This window comes from Castor canadensis, chromosome 2 (genome assembly GCF_047511655.1).
Source record: "Castor canadensis chromosome 2, mCasCan1.hap1v2, whole genome shotgun sequence".
In the NCBI taxonomy this organism is placed as follows: Eukaryota; Metazoa; Chordata; class Mammalia; order Rodentia; family Castoridae; genus Castor; species Castor canadensis.
In genome coordinates, this window is record NC_133387.1 from 69,162,504 (window position 1) to 69,180,180 (window position 17,677).

General features: G+C 37.0%; 1 protein-coding gene across 34 annotated transcripts in view; it reads right to left on the bottom strand.

Moving 5' to 3' along the window:
• Positions 1–4,214: 4,214 nt before the first annotated feature.
• Positions 4,215–17,677, bottom strand: part of Nrcam (neuronal cell adhesion molecule) — a 264,230-nt gene continuing 250,767 nt past the window's right edge. For 17 of the 34 annotated variants that reach the window (XM_074065001.1, XM_074065004.1, XM_074065016.1 and 14 more), the window contains 4 exons: positions 15,918–16,049; positions 15,130–15,208; positions 7,242–7,253; positions 4,215–6,691 (listed from right to left, as the gene is read on the bottom strand). In XM_074065001.1, the coding sequence (XP_073921102.1) occupies positions 6,454–6,691; positions 7,242–7,253; positions 15,130–15,208; positions 15,918–16,049 (461 nt within the window). In that variant the 3' untranslated portion in view covers positions 4,215–6,453. Of the gene's footprint in view, positions 6,692–7,241; positions 7,300–12,809; positions 14,884–15,129; positions 15,209–15,917; positions 16,050–17,677 lie in introns of those variants that run through there. The other 17 variants (XM_074065023.1, XM_020186920.2, XM_020186918.2 and 14 more) reach the window with 5 other exon arrangements.

The window sequence follows — 17,677 nt, forward strand, 5'->3', positions numbered from 1 at the left end:
GGGAATACAAGAGAATTTGAGATCCACCAGTGGGCTATGTGAAGAAACATATTCAAAATATTGCTTATTGAACACTTTAAATGCACACTCAATAGTGTGGGAACAAGTTGTTCCTTTACACTGATTTCTACCATGATCACACATTAAAAAATCATGATACCCCAGCTACATCTCAGATAATAACAAGAGATTTTGTGGGCCTGATTGGGCAGGCATTAGGTGTTTAAAACTCCCCAGCTAGTCCCAATGTGCTAGCTGAGAACATTTGATTAAAAATAATTGCTTTTTGGTGAGTCATTCACTGAGATAATGAGCCACATAGGTTCAGCTGAAAGAAGACATTATCTATAGAACGAGCTGAGTGGGACTGCAGAAGTTTTGTAGTTATAGAAAGTTCAGAGAATCTACTGTCTGGAAAATAGTAGCTTCTATGATTAATACTTTTCCTGGTATTATTTCAACCTTTTTGACTAGAAAGTAGAAGAGAGAAGATGATAACTGAAGGAGGTGCATGGGATGGGAAATGAAAGGTTTCAAAGCTCTGTTTGTTTTGAGAGATTTGAGCTGTTTAGGTGTCAACAGAGAACCCAGGGAAGCAGGGGCTGGGAGAACTGATGGTTCAAAATCCACCAAGGAGGAGCAGATGTCCAGATCCAAGTAGAAAACCTGGTCCGAGATGGGAAGAAGGATGACAACTCTGCTTTAATGATGGAGGTAGAGGCAGAGAATGGAACATATTGAAAGCTAGTAGGAAGATGAGGGAATTCCCATGTGTCTCTCTTTCTTTTCTTTTTTCCTTTACTTTCTTTTCTTCTTTTTAGTGAGTTGTGATATAAGGCCATTTTTATAGAAAGACAAAATGAGGGTAGGCGGGGAGGGAGGCAGGTTTAATGCTCGAGGAGACTGGAGATTTGAGATGGTCACTGCTGAGTGTGAGAATGTACGTTCACCTTGCAGGTCTACCAGGCAGTGTTGAGGGTGGAGCCATTTGAAGATATTTATGAAGTTAAGTGGCACTGCTCTCTAGTCTATCTTTCAGCTCCCACAAGCAGGCAGGAGACTTGATCCTGAGTCATGTGATGCCTCCACAGGTAATTAGAAAGGACAGAGGGCAGAGGACATTAGGGAAAAAGCCCATCCAAAAATGATGGACTATAAAATCTGTGTGGGAGAAGGGTTAGAAATAAGGAAAAAGCTGAAGGCTTGAGAGAAAGCAGAAGGAACAATGGGTTGGAGAGGTTGTGAGCAGAGCAGAAAGCTTAGATTGTGGAGGTAGGGCTGTTAAGGAACTGGGCCTAGGGATGGGTGGGCTGTTTCTGTGAGTAACAGCAGAACTAATTGTCTCCAATTCCTCACTCTTGATTCCCTGTATTGCATCCCAACCCATTGCCACACTTCCCAACCTTTACTAAGGTCTCAGATGAACTCCATGTCTTCAAATCCAAGAACTGTTTTCCAGTCCTCTTTTTGCTGGATTTGTCAGCATTATGTGACACTAACCCACTTGCTTCTTGCAGTCCTTTCTTTCAATGGCTTCCAAGTGAGCACATTCTCCTCATGTTTCCCAGTGAGAAGCTCCCAAGAATGGCTCTTGTTTATTGGTCTCCCGAAGAGGCCTCGCCTTCTCTTCCTGTGCGTTATGTTTGGGAATTTCTCAGTAAGGTGTATTCCTCAGGCCTCCTGCATTCTTTTTTCTTGGCAGTCTCCTTCGGGCCTCATGGGTTAAATTACTACTCATCACCTTAGGAGTTTTTTTTGAACTTTAAGCCCAGATGTCCAGTTCCTACTAGTCATTTCCCTTTAGGTGATCAGAGGTTTTCAAATTCTTCATTTTTAAACCTGAACTTACATGTAACTTACCCCTAAACCTGGCTCTTTCCTGATGTTCCCACTTAAGTGAACCTCACATATGGTTAGGTAAGTCAGAAATCTAAGATCCATCTTTGACACCGCCCTTTCCACAAATCCCTGTATCCCCTCCATTACTCCTTTCAATCTTGCATCCTCAGTGTCTTCAGAATTCACTCACTTCTCTCCATCTCCTGTGTTGTGATGAGGATCCAACCTCTTGTCTAAAGCATAGCTCCCTCAAAAGCTCTGACTATTGTCCACACAAAGTCCAATGATTCCTCAAATCTTGTCATATGACCCTTGCTTCATTTCCTTCAAATACTCTCTACTTTCCACTGCTCCCTGAATAAATGCAGAAGCTTGTCACATGTTCCTCAGGCCCAATGTGGCCTAGCCCTACATCTGCTCAAGATATGCTGGCTTCACCAGCTTTGCTCTGACTGCTCCTTCCTGGGTCTTCTCAGCTCTTACTTCTGCAGGGCAGCCTTCCTGGTCACCTCGTCCACTCTGGGCACCATTACCATTTGTTTTCATGGGATGGCTTACCTCTTCTTATCTCAGTGTGGAATTATGCATTCATCTAGGGGGTTATTTGATTGAATCTCTCTTCCCACCCTGGAGACCAGGCTCCATGAGAGCAGGAAAACAACCACATGTGGTTTTGTCCATGGTGTCCCTTCCCTGCTCAGTAAAGTGACTCTAATGGGTGCTTACAGTTTTTGTTTTGTTTTGTTGTTAGGAACCACAGGATTCAAGCATACAGGTGTCTTCGATACTACTTATCATTTTGTAGGTGAGGAAGCAGAAGTGGAGAGATGAGAGATGAGGGGTTCCTGTATACATGGTTGGTCACACAGCCAGTTGATGGCAGAGCTTGAATGTGAATTCTCATCTCTCTCCAGTCCAGTGATCTTTCCACTTCTACTTAGCAACTATTTCTGTAATATGAACCCTCCCTCTCTTTTTTCTCTTCTAAGTGAAATGTAAGAGCTATCTGTCTTAAACTTTTTGTTTTGTTTTTGGTGCTATGTAGTCACAAAACATCAAACCATTGATGGCAGACAAAAATAGCATACTCAAGAGAAAGGAGAAGCAATTTTAAAGGCCTGCTTCCCCCATCCCTACCATCTCACAGCAGTGATAGGGATGTCGAGTGGGACTAAGAAGGCAGCTCGTTCCCCCACTGCACTGCTGAAGCCACTGAGCCACCCAGGAACAACCAACAGGAAGAAGGAGATTGAAAAGGCTCACATGCCACATCCTTACTTCCTCGAAACTGAGAGCTCATCAGAGAAAGTTGCAAATCCCAGGTCCCCTGATGCAGCAGGTTACCATTCTCTGCACTGCCAAATCACAGTCTGATTGTCAAGTGATTTATACTGTTTCCAGAGGCAGCTCTTCCTGGCATTCATGTTTCTTTTCTGCTGGTTAAAACCAGGGAGCCCTCTGGTGGTCACCTGTAGAAAAGTCTCATGCAAGACAGACTCACAGCTTGGGTTTGTCTTCTCAAGTTGCTTGCCATTTCCAAAATCAGTCCATCTGAACAAGATGTTTTATACTAGTAACGGACTGATACTATCTGTGGTCAGGCTTACATTTCTCGGCCCCTGTTTCTACAGTACTGTGACCAATGATGTGGCTGGAAGGTCTGATCTGGGAATCTTGCCATAGCCAGCAGGTGGAAGGGAGAGCCTGATTTCTGTTCTGAAGTGAGTGACAGACATGCCTTCATGGTAGATATATTATATCTACCATATACATGGGTATATGGCACCTTTCAGTTCACCTATATAACATGTTCCTCAAATAACTGTGTAGGGCCGGGAGCTCTGAGCCAGCAGTTTTCATGGGTGTGATGCCAGGAGATGGGTGAATAAGGGGCAGGAGATAGAATATGGACCAGGCCAGGCTTTGGGTGTTTGCAGAGCTAGACAGCTTTAAGACAATTAGAAGAACAAGGGCCAAGAGAAGGGAGTGGATGGCATACTATAAAGTACTTATAAATGTTTGAACTGTCTCACCAAGTGGGCATGTGAAGAAACCCAACGTGTCCGTGGCTGAGGGGGGGGAGTCAGGCAGAGGAGAGGGGCTCTAATTGGCAGTGAGCAGTGAGTAGGCACTGGGGATCAGCCTTGGGAAAGAGGGCAGTGTCTGATTTCCTCAGTCTTTTCTTGAGACACTGGAAATATATTTTCCTGCTCCTCATGAAAATGTTTTTGGTATACTTTATATTATTGTTCTATATTATGTTTAGTTTTATGTTTAATTTTCTCTACATGTGAAAGCCTTTTAAAAGTGAAAATCAGAGTTTGCACTGCTCTAACACATTTAGAAATATATGCTTGAAAAAGTTAAAAATCACAACGAGATCAAGACTGTTTAATAATCAGGTTTTTTTGATGGAAATCCAGTCACATTTGCCTGTACTGTTACACACACCATTACTTGACATTCACACTCCACTAGGAACATCATCAATTACAAAAAAGAGAGGGACTTTTAAAACCACATTTAATTTTAATACAAAATCTGTTGCATATTACAGAAGTGACTCCATGCACAGATAAATTTAGCTTCTATCATTATTGAAGAGTAAAAACTGGACTTTTATTGTTCTCTCTAAACATTGACAAATTGAAAGTAACTTTTATCTTTGTGCTGTCTGATGTCAAGGCAAGCCCGTTTTATTGTTTTGTGTTTCCAATGGATAGGTTGATCTGTGAAAAGGGACATGGAGACATGAAAGTATTTAGGGCCATCTTGACCTGGGATTACTTCAAACTATGTTTTACCTGCATTTTTCAAAGATGCCAGGTGACTAAGCCTACTGTACTCCATAGGCAAAGCTCTGAAGATTTCAGCCAGAAACCTGCTGAAATAGTGCATAGAAAAGTTCACCATTTCAGTTTCACAGCAAAAAGGGGGGAAAGCACAAAAGGCATTTAGATACTTCCCAGATGCACGCACTGCATTAATTAGCTTACTTCTTATTCAGTACAACATAAACATTGTTTGCAGGTTTATTTGTTTGTAACACCTATAAGCATATAGCATCTACACTTTAAGTATATTTACAAATTCAACAAAATATCTACATATAAAAGCTTTACTTAAAATCAAACTTGATGCAAGTTATCAGAAACCAATTTATTGGCAGATGAAACTGAGCATCCCTTCAACCATAGGTTGTTATAGATTTTCATATTTGGAGGAAACCATTTGATAGGTATTGTTTATGAACACAACAGAAGATAGATATATCTTTATTTTTAAACCGCAGATGTACTCTCTTGATCACTGGCCTTTTAAGCACTTGTCAGACTTCTCAGATTCTGGAATGTGTTCATTGCAATTTACACACACACTGCTTAATGGTGTGGAGCATTTTGAAAGTTCACATGAGCCAAGCCTTACAGAATAACACACTACAGGCTGGCATGCTGTTGTATGCTTTTAGTTTTACAATAATTTGTTTTCTGTCATTTTTCTGCCATGTTGACATCTTTCTTATTAAGTGCGACTTGTTTGAATAGAAACCATAAAAGACCACAAATCATCTCCAGTTGATGAGAAAGATTTTCTTTTTATATGTATGGGGGAAATGTCCCTTAAAATAAGCTGTCTTCTTATTTTTATTCTCACATTCTTTTTCAACATCACAATGTTCATTATCTCTGCTTTTTAAAAGTTACTTTGTGATAATGACAGTAATGTAGGAAAGAGTTGACAGTACTACAGAATGTAGTCATTATGGAATGCTTATTATCTGAAGGCACTGCATATGTCTTGCCCTGTGTATTTTTGGAATAACTTTTGAAATTTAATTTGAGTGATTTGTTTTTAGTTCTTTCAGTATGGCACAAATGCTGAAATGCATTGCAATACACCTGTTTATACCTAAAAACTGAACATGGAAAGAATGTAAGAAGTAGAACACTGTGCTGCTGTAATACCTGGAAGATTAGGAAGCCTATGAAGTAAGAGGAGCAAAGAGCAGGTAACAGAGTCTCAGTTAGCATCAGCAAATGCAACCATCAATTAACTCATTTAGCAAGTATATACTGTACATACTGTTCCTAACAGTCTCCCAAAAAGACTAACAACAGCTAGACATAGAGTCACCAATTCCACGACAATGTCCACAAAGACATTGAAGTTCTAGAGAATACTACAGTAACACTCTTGACAATGAAAACGGAATTCATACTCAGGGGTTCAGCTGAGGATAGTATAAACAAAGTATCAAACCATGTTTTAATAACATACACAGGTATGTCCTTGAAGTGTGTAGCATTTTTCATGCATCCTATTGAACTGTATCCTGAAGAGGAAATAACATGATCTGTTGATGATGTTACATTATTTTTTATCAGTTCTGAGGAAACTGAAAACACCTACTTTGAATGAAAAAGTATTCACTTTGTACCCCAGTTCACATTTACGTATCATTTGAGTTATGTTCTTGCTGTAACTATCCTCATAATATTAACATATAGCAGAAAATATACTTTCTACCCATATGCTTATACTATGAGAGGGCTGACAAATAAGTGCTTACAATAGACAGTCTAGAAAATGGGACATTGGCAAAGAGCTTATGATTTAAACAAAGGAATTCATGGCATTGACAGGAGAAGGTGCCTCTGAGCTTTCATTTCCCTCAGCTGGTTCTTTCTCTTTCTTACCACTGTATTGTCCAATAAAGGAGCCATCCTCATTGAACTGGCCATTCACCCCCTCTCCATAGTCAACCAGGCTATCGTCGCTATCTTCTTTTTTCACAGTCCTGTCTGAAGGTGTTCGACTTCCTTTTTTCAAAGGCTTGTGATCTTCTGCATCACTGAAAAAAAGAGGAAACATTTTTGTTAAGACTGGCAGGTAGGTAAAATATTTTGCTTTTAAAAATCATGCATGCAAATTATGAAAAAGCATATGGAGTCCTGAGTTTCTCTAGCCAAGTATCAATGTCAGGTTGACTCCAATGACTAGGATGAAGCAGGAATGAAAATCAGGTGTGGAAATGATTGAATCATGAAATCTTCAGTAGAGCGGATGGCTTCCGATTGTGCATGTTAATTTCAATGAGAAATTCTGATGTCTGATTTGAAAGCAATCCAGAATAATCACAGGCATTAAAAAAGGAAGAATTTGAGAAAAGTTCAAATCATTACTATTTTGAATTCAAATGGGGAGGGGAAGTTTATGGCAAGTAGAGAAGTTAGTATGTTAAACTGCGTAACATCTTTGATTCCTTGGCTATGAATGGAGCATGATTTTTGGTTAAATGTGAAATATGGATTTTTTTTCTGAGCCAAAAGGAGAAACAAGATCCTGCATCTCAAATAATTTTGTTATTGAGTGCAGGCCAGACTTGTAAACTTCAACCTTACCTTTCGAAAGACCTACAAATCCCATTAAAAGGATGCAGAAGAAACAAATGAGAATAGCCTAAGAAGAAAAGCAAAATCCTGATACTGATAAAACACAGTCTTTTTCCCTATAGAAATTTTAGTCAATGGGTAAAGATTTATTAATTTGGAAAGAGACACAATTTAACTAAAAAAAGCACTATATTTTCTCTTCAAACATGGAAGAGCAAACACATTCTGCCCTTGTCTTAATTCCCTACTCCCCCTCCCACGTATGAAATACAGCCTGCCCATGGTGGATGGAAATCTGAGGGTTGTACTTTAATAAAACTTTATAGAACTCTGTTATTATTATGATTATGATTATTTATTTTGCTTATTTCTCTGTTGAACTCCACTCACAATTTCTGGAAGAAGAAGATTAATTAATATGTTTAAGAATATCCACCAATGTGGTCATGGAACTGGGTATGTAGATTGACCAATTCCTTCTTTAGGTAACATTTGGGAAAAATAGGCAAAATGCAATGTTGCAATCCAGTATTTTGTTTTCTTTGAAAGAACAAAAAAATGTTAGGGAAAACAGAAAACATACACACTATTAATTAAAAAAATAACTTGATGTAACAAAGAGGCCACCTTACCTGTAGTATTTGTCTAGCACCTTGTGCTGAGATTTAACTGCTCCCTCTGTTTTAGAGAGTGATTGTTTTTTTTCTAGCCAAGTTACAAAAATTTTAAAGATGTACAAATATTCTGGCTCTTTTGACAATAACTTCTACTAGAAATTTCATTTTTTTTTCTCCAAGAAGACTATCTCATGACTGGGAAGCAATGCTAGCAATATGACATTGGCATATGCTATTGAAAATTACCTTATTAGATAACACAGAAGTGATTGTTGCTAACTGAATCATCTATATTATCACCACAGGTAATAAACAACTGGGTTGCCATCACAGAGCCTTGAGATGGCCTATTTTCGGGGGCATTACAGAGGATAGAGCATCCAGCATGTAACCTGCTATAAAAATATCTTGCACATCTTTGGGATTTAATCATGAACTTCTAGGCTTTGCTTGGATACTTCCTGTGAAATATTGAACATGACTTGATGAGAAAGTTAATGCTGCTGAAGAGTTCAATAATTAACATAATTTTGTTACAGGGGTTCCAACTATTAATCTTATTCTGCTTTGTAGAACTAGTATCTCAATGGAAACACTACAGAACATTTTTGTCTATGGCATTTCTTTGATCTATCCAACTATTGACTTATCCATTCATCCAAAAAATATTTACTGAGTGCCTACTCTAAAACAGATGTCATTCTAGACATTGGGGCAGCAAGCAAATGGACTAAAACTCTGGCCTTGCTGAGTTTTCTTTTACTGCGGGAAACATACAATTAACAATCAACACAATGAAGAAAATTTGTTATGTCAGAAGATGAGAAGTATTACAGAGAATAGAGAGCTGAATAAAGAATGAATGAGTTAGGGAGGGGACAAAGGATTGACATTTAAATATGGTGGCTAAGGAAGGACTCCTTTAGAAGTGGCATTTGATCAAAGACTTAGTTAGATTAGCCAGGTGGATGGATGGATCAGTTATGGAATGATAGATAAAAGGACAACATCAAGAATTTTGGTTTAGTCAATAGGAAGCTTGGAATTACCCTTACTTACGATAGATTGCAGCATGTTTGGGGGAAGATTAGTGGTTTAATTTTGAGCATGTTAAAGTTTGGACATTCAGAAGAAACACTACTTTAACAATCCTACTTAAAAAAAATTGGCAGTACTAAGGTTTGAACTAAGGGCCTTGCATTTGTTAGGCAGGCACTCTACCACTTTGAGCCATGCCTCCAACAATTTTATAATATCTGAAACCATCAAGAACACCTTGAGAAAATCATATGACAGGCAAATGTGACTCATGAGCATAGATAAGAAAACCTCAAATAAATCATGAGCAACTGCAATTTAGCAAGGTACTTATCATATCCAAGTTGGATTCCAGAAATGCAAGTTTGTTTTAGTATTAAAATTCTAATTTACAAAATTCAACATTTTAGCTGAAGAAAAGTATCCATGATTGTTACAGTAGGTTTCAAAAAAGGTGTTTAACAAAGTTGAGCACCCATTCATGATAAAAACTTTAATATGCTAGGAATAGGGAGTACCTTCATTAATCTGCTGAAGGGTATCTACAAGAAAACTAGAGTAAACTTCATCATCATGGAGAAAGTTGAAACTCTGCATCTGACATCAGAACTAATGGTGTGAATGGCTGCTATCATCACTTCTAATCAAAACTGCATGGAAGTGCTAAGTAATGTGATGGGAAAAAGAGATGAGAGGAAGGTGCCATTATTCATAAATGATATGATTGTCTATCTGAAAAATCCAGAAGAATCTATAGGCAAATATTAGAATAAAGAGAGAATTCAGTAATGTTTTAAATATATTAACATAAAAGTAAATTTTCTTTATGCCCTTGTAAACTGGAAAGTAAAAATTTTTTAAATTACTCCACTTATGATGCCATAAAGTATGAAGTTTATAAGACCTCTGAAGCAGATAAAACTTTTATTCAATTGATTAAAGAAGGCATAAATAAATGGGGGAACATATCATGCCTATGGATGGAAGACTTAAATACAGAAACCATGTTAAACTTTCCCATATTGCTTTTCACAGTCAATTTATTTGTAATAAAAGCCTAGAACGTTTTTATTTGGATATTGGTAAGACCATTCTAAGATGTATATGTAAATGAAAAGGGCAAAGACTATTTAAAAAATTCCTGAAGAACAATAATGAAGATAGAGGACTTGACCTAGCAGATGTCAAGACTTATTAACGCTACAAAAGTAAGACATAATTTTGGTGCAGAAATAGACAAATTGATCAGTGGAATGGAATACAAATCCCTATTACCAGTGGAAGATCTTTGTGTTGGATTTACTGCTATATCTTATTTGTATGCTATCATAACTGGAATAATTTTTAAAATCTAATTGCTGGTACATAGAAATATATTTTACTCTTATGCTGATTTTGTGTCATTCATTACTAAACTCTTATTAACTCTAGTGTATTTCCCCACAGATTCATTTGTATTTTAATAATGCCTTATCATATTAGTTATGAATAATGACCAGGGTTCTCTGGAAGCATCCATTCATTTCAGCTTTGTGGCTGTGGTGGGTGAGATTAGAGCAACACAGGCTGTGCTTGAGAGAAGAGAAGTGAGGAAGTGGGAATTTCTATCCTCAGAGTCATTCTAGGAGAAGCTGTTCAAAGGCAGCAAGATCTTCGTAAGACTAGTTTTTTAAAAAAATGTTGTGATGCAACGTGTTACTTTGTCAGATTCCAGTTAAATGAGAACAACCATATAAAGCATAAGCACAGTGCCTGGCACATGGTTTGTGTCCAACACACATGTGTCCATGCCACATCACTCCTCTTCTCTCCACTCCAGACCACCATTTAAGGGAGACTTTCCCCCTAGGAAATAGCTTGTGCAACACTCTCAAACAGAACTTTCCAGTTGTGATGAGTGACCTCAAGTCTGAGGGAAGTACTGCATTAGGGCTTGCCTTTTTTCAACTCAAAGATGAATTTTATAATGAAATAGTAAATAATTGCATTAGGTCTGTGCCAAAGGAAATTGCTTTTTCAAGTTTAAGTGTGAAGGGGTATTCCCAAATGAGAGGAATTAAAAAGATGTAGATGATTTAAAAGTCATATATGTTCTTAGTTCTGTAGTATTCAAAGCTTTACAAAGTGAATAAAAATCCATCCACATTTTAATTAGAACTTTTAAGGACAGGAAGCATCAGATATTAATTGTTAACCCCAAAGGTCAAAGATTAAATACATTTCAATAATTTATAACACACTATATATACATACAAAATATATTCTTGATGTTTATATTCATAAATAAAGATTGTAGTATGGTAGAAAGAATTGTTGACGTTACTGTATCTGAAACTTGGTCTTTGCATTACTTCCTCTAGAAAGACTACCTCTGCCACCCTCCTTCCACACTGCGCTCCTGACTTCAGCTTCCTGTTTTTGCTCCCATGTCATCTTAGCTGTGTCACTTTCATAGCAGCTTTCCCATTCTTATCAAATTATTCTTTTGTTTCCCTGCATCCCTCACTAGATTATAAACTTTCCATGTGGGACCAAATTCTATTGCTTTAAAAATCCCCAAGGCTCAGCATACAGAGGCACTTAGTAAACACTGTTTGGATGAATTCAAGGTAAAATAACAATAAAGGTGACAGCACGCATTTCAGAAATTCTTCAGAGTTCTAACATTAAAATTTTTCATTCTTTCATAATTTTATGACTACAGAAAAAGCATTGGGATATATTTTCCTTTCTTTTATACTAAAAACAAATTTTAGGGAGTTCAAGGTTTTTTGACAGTACTTGGTTCAGGGTTTTGCACACCCCTTAAATGGCTACTAAGTAAAATTCAAAAATAGAAAATAAATTGGTGATAATTATGTCTGATTTTCCTGTAGTCACCACCCTACTATGACCAAACCATGCTGTAATTTCATTGATACTCATAACCCAAAAGCACTTTCTAACCCACTCTGAAAAAATTCATCATTATTTAAAATTATCACTATTCTGGTTACAAACCAGTTCATATTTTTGAGCAGAATAGATCTAAAGTATGTAACAAATGCAACGTAGCTTTGCCTCATTCAAGCTTTATGAGCATGGGTTAACAAGCTTGCAACAGGGCCATGTTCACATGAATGACAGGATTCCCATGGCAAGAGTGTCCATTTATGCAGTAAGTTATGAGTTCAAGTACCATAGGCATATGGCTGATGACCTAGGTTCATTCTGGTTTTAAAAGAATAGATCTAGAGAATAAGAAAATACTTACACAGTTGGTTGCATTGTTTCTCTGATTTTTCTATATGCTAGTAAGGATGCAGATCCTACTGTCTGTATAATTAAAGAAACAAACAAAGAAAGCTGCAGGGTTCCACGAGAGGGTAACTGTTTAGGTTTGGGTGTTGGAGTGAGGGCAAAGGGTTATAGCATATTGAAAAAAAAAATCAAATCTGGCCACTGTTGAAGTTCCATCCCTCTTTGCACTGTGAATTGTCCTTTGGCTCAGAGCCAATTATATAGAAATGGCTTCATCCTCAGGCTGGAGAATGAGCGAATCATAAATGGAATTAATTTACATTTAGGCAAGTGTTCTAATTTTGTGTGTGTCTGTGTGTGATCAGCATTATAATTCATTTTTAAAATGCAGGAGAATAAGAATCAAAAAGTAATACAGAACTCAGAACTTCCAAAAGGTGCAAAGCAGAGAAAGAGATTCTCTTCTCTTAGGGAAGAGAATGACATGTAAATGTATTATTAAAAAAAAGATTCTGTAACAAACAGAATCATTTCCACTAATTGTGACATCTCAGGCAATAAAGGTCTTCTGATTACCTTAAATAGAAATGAACCAAAGGGAAAAAAATTCTGAGGTAATGTCTGAAAGTCACAGTACAAAGCCACGTCTATAACAAAGGGTGCTTGGGAATTTAGGGAAGTGATTTTTGCATGTGGGATGGTCTTTATGAACTTTAAGCTTCATTCAGAAAATCACACCAGTGAGTTGTTTTGAGTTAAAGACTCCCATCAGAACTTCATTTCCTTTGGTTTCTCCAAGATCAATGTCATTACATGTGTGACAAGTATTTTTGTCTTTACTCCAATTGACTTTACACTCAATAGGCCCAAATAAAAAGTCTTTCTATTCTAAGAAATTCAAGACAAAAGCCAAGGCAGCCATTTGAAAAAGCATCACAAACATAGCACGCATGGATTAACACTGAGACAAAGATGATCAAAAAGCTGTAGATCAAATGGTGATTGTGAGACCAGTAACCAAATACTTGCTATGTACTGCTCTGGAAACAAAATCATATTCAGAGTTGTTAGCAGACAGCTTATAGAGTTCATAGAAATCATTAAACTAGACAAGAAACCTTCAAAGATCATCTAATACTTGAACAATTGTCTCACTTTATAGATGAAAAACCTTAGACTTAGATAAATTAGGTATCACAGGAAATAGCTGAGTTAAACAAAAAATTACCAGCCTCTGAATTCTAAGCTAGTTCACAAACTCAACCTTAATTTTAGTCAAGTCTTAATGGGGTAGTTGTCACAGTTACCCAGAGAAAGTCACATTATTTTGGGCCTTGATTTTACATCAAACTAAGAGCAAACTGATATTTGAGACCCACAGGTGAGCAGTACATTGCTGTTTCATTTAAGCATGAGGATGCAGAACAGGAATCCATCACCATGTGAAGAACGTCTGAGGTACAATGGTCTATTTTCAAGTCATGCAAATATATAATTTTCCCAGGCTATATTAAATATGTAGTTTCATAACAATAAGGGAGTAGTGTGCATATCCTGTATAGAATTATAGCCACAAGAACTCTAAAAAATGAGTTCTTTATTAATTAACAGCTCACCTGCTTACAGTGAAGAGAGAGTTAAATCAGCGAAGATGTCTACTCCTTCAGTAAGACCCACCTGCTCTGGGCTATGGGTTTCTGTAGGTTGTTCTAATGTGCTATGAAAACTTTTTGGGTAGAGGTGCTGCCTGAAGTTTTCAAACACTTTCAGCCCCAGAGTCAAAGTATGACAACAAGACAACCCTACTAGACATTTTTCTGTATCATGAGATAAAGAAATCTGGGGGCCATTTAGAGCCATAGTTATCTCTGTAGAAGAGAAGATGAGAGTGTGGAGGCTCGTGTGCTGAAGCATGGAAACTGCTAGGAAACTTATTTTGTTGAAAATATGGTTTTTCCTCAATCAGTTCTACATTTCTCATCTCTGGCATTATTCGAGTCCTCGTGGTACTGACGTGAAAAAACCAAAAATGAGCTCCAGAGACAGGAAATCCTTAACACAAATACCTTAGACAGGAAATCCTTAACACCAATACCTTACCTATAAATGTCACCTGGAAATCATCATGCTGAAGTATTTCATCTAAATCTTTTCCTTGTGACAAATCAAAGTCACAATATGGGCTCAGTACATATTCAGATTGCTATATTTTACATAATCAAGGGCTTATAAAAAGAAGAAATCAAGGTGTAAAAGGCATTTTACAAACAGAAGCATCCTCTTGGAACACCAGAATGCTAATCTTAAGTACATAAATAAAATATTTTGTTTCTGTTTTTAAACATGTTTAAAATAATCATTTATGTCTTTCTGAAAAGACCAGTAGCATCTAGGCAAAAATATTTTTGTTTGAAGAGATTTAAAAAAAAATTTAGCTGATAAGTTATGTTAAATTTTTTTCTTAATGATGAGGTCAAGATGAGAATGTATTATTAATGTTCTAAGGGTTAGCACACTGCGTAGATGACTGTGATATTTCTTAATTGTCAACAGTTTCTAAAACAACCTAGTCTCATCATTTTGTGACTAACAGGCAGCCGTATAGGTATTGTTTAGGAAAAACTAGCTACAGATTTTAGAATAAAAAGTCTTGTTAACACTGGTTTTATAAAAGCACGTTTCCTTTATAATGCAGGCTGTGTAGGGTCTTTCTTGTTTTAATTCGCTGTAATAAGCTGACTTTACATCCTGGGTTTCTGGAAAACATGGACAGAAGAGAAGATTCTCTGACTCCAAAGCTATGATTAAAATGGAAATTTACTTTTTAATGAAAAGAGAACATGTTTTAATCCTGAGAGACGTGTCAGCATTTAGACATGGAAGTTCTTCTAAACTTATAAGTGAGGAAGTATGAGCTGTCAGGCAGAGCACGTTGTTGGCTGAGTCCTATCCTCCAGAGAGTGTGAGGAGCAGAGGGACAAAGTGGAGAAGCAGAGGCTCACCTGTATTCTCCAAAAGTACCGTCATCTTCCTTCATTGGCTGGATTTCAGGATCTGCGTGGGCATCTTCCTTTTCTTTAACTAAAAATTGTGAAGTTGACATTATTATTCATTGATTCTGTACTTCCATACTCAAAGTTTGTAAGAGCACATACATCAGGGGAAAATTATTCTCTATACAAGTAGATGTACATTATGTGGCCAGGCACACAGTTTGATATTTTAATCATTTTGAGGCAACCTAATAGAATGAACATTTGTTAACATGTAAAGTTGACTTCACACAATTTCTAAGTTCCTAATATTTATTCCCTGTTTTACTGATCTAGTCATTAGCTGAATTCATGGTAACAAATTGTTTTTATAAATCTATTCTTTTGCACTTTTTTTTCTTACAACTGAAGGGAAATGGTCAGGTAAAGAAAATATAAATTCATTGGACCCACTGAAGTGCATAAGTCAGCAAAGAGTGAGCAATGCTAGGCACCTCAATGTCAAAGCTGGGCTCATGGATTATTTCCTCTGGAAAATGGCACACACTTCACCCTCCTCTCACCAATTGGTTTTGTGCTGCTTCAAGTATTTATAACTTTTGGGGGAACGTTAGAAGCAGACTTGCTAATATCTTCAGCAACAACGCTGATCTGCTCCTCCAAATGCCCTATGGTCCCCAACAATGTTTAAGTTGCCAATGGTATATCTAGGAAGATATACAATTGCAATCTACATGATTCATTTTAGTTTTATAGACAGTTATGCAGGATTATAAAGCAATGTTAATCTTTCTTACCTGGATATTTACCACCCTTGTTTCTTCTGATGAAGCAAACGATCAACAAAATTAAGATAAGGAGAGCGACAGCACACATCAGACCTATGAACCAGCCCTGAGTCGCAATGTCCACCTGCCGGCTTGCCATTGCTGGAAAACAAATCAATGGTGTTGGGGGTTAAGAGGGAAATGAGAACTGTGGTGGGCACTTGTAGTGAAACATTGCCATAGTGTATGGACCTTCATTTATTTACATGTGGCCCCAACTTAGAATTTGTGTTATCAATTAGAAATTATATAAGTACCTAACTTTGAAAAAACCTCATTATTTAAGAATTCAAATAGAGAAATCTGAATGTCTATAACATTAAATGCTATCAAATCCTGCTAATCATTGTGTTCATACTTTTTATACCATATGTATTTCAATAGAAACATACTCTTAAACCAATTAAAAATCTGTGTAGAGCTGGGAGTGTGGCTCAAGTGGCAGAGCACCTTCCTAGCAAGCACAAGGCCCTGAGTTCAACTTTTAGTACTGCCCAAAAACTTACTGTTTATAGGATAAATTGTATATTAAATGCAATTACAAGAATATAAAACTGAATTTTAAACAGAACAGAACATATACATCTAATGGAGTATTTTTCCTTCAAAAGAAACTACTTTTGCAGTGATGCTGTCATTTTTCATTGCTTTGGAAACTTGTCAAAAAAGAAAATGGCTCACACAAGGAACCTGTCCACATAAGAAAAGCACCTTATTATTTTATATAACACTTCAATTCTGAATGGAAATTTCTTTAATTTTATTTATTTATTTTTTTGGCAACACTGAGGTTTGAACTCAGGGCCTCATTCTTGCTAGGCAGGCACTGTACCACTTGAGCCACTCCACCAGACCCTGAATGGAAATTTCAGAAATATCAAATCCATTTTCAAAAGATCAGCATTTGTTATTGCTTAGAATCTATTCAAGAGACTTAAAGATATGTATTGGTCAGTAGAATCATCATTGGCTAAATGAACAGTTTGAAGAGAATATACTTTCATATGTACACATTTTCTTTCACCTTCATCTGTTCTGTTTGAGTAAGCAAATGTGAAGCCCTTATTAAACCACTCTCAGTATGCAAAACTCCTGGTAATATTCAAAAGTGTCAATCATATGGGACAACGTGCAGCATCAATGGCTAGTCAGACATGCCCATGCGGATTTGTTTAAATAAGTTTGCATGAATCCTTTAACACAGTTTTTCTTTTCTCCTTTGGCCATAATCAACATAAAAAGGTTTTCTTCTTTTGATTTCATAAATATGCCTATATCATGCTTTTAATTTGGCTGGATTTCTTCTGAAAACATTTCCTGTGTTTAGGTTAGATGTGTATGATCTCTGGTTGCAGAAATAAGCATGGTTACACATATCCCAGATTTTTGTACATGTTGTAAAAATAGCATCTCACTGCCTCCTTTTCTCCACACAGAGTATAGGGAGAAAAATGAAATGCCTAAAATCAAATGTGAAGAGGAGTATAAAAAAATGTCTAGAAATATGGTTAAGAAATGAGAAGTGAAAATAACATTATCAGGAATATAAAACAAAAGGCCAATAGCCTTCCTTCAGTAGCTCTTGGTGCTCCATTAATTAGAGAGATTTCAAGTATGTTATAACCAGACACCAGTGGAACACAAATATAGGCAGCTCCCCTTTCTACACACATGCCACAGTCATGATAGTGATGATGGTGGTAACAATGACAGGTAACAAGTTTCGACCC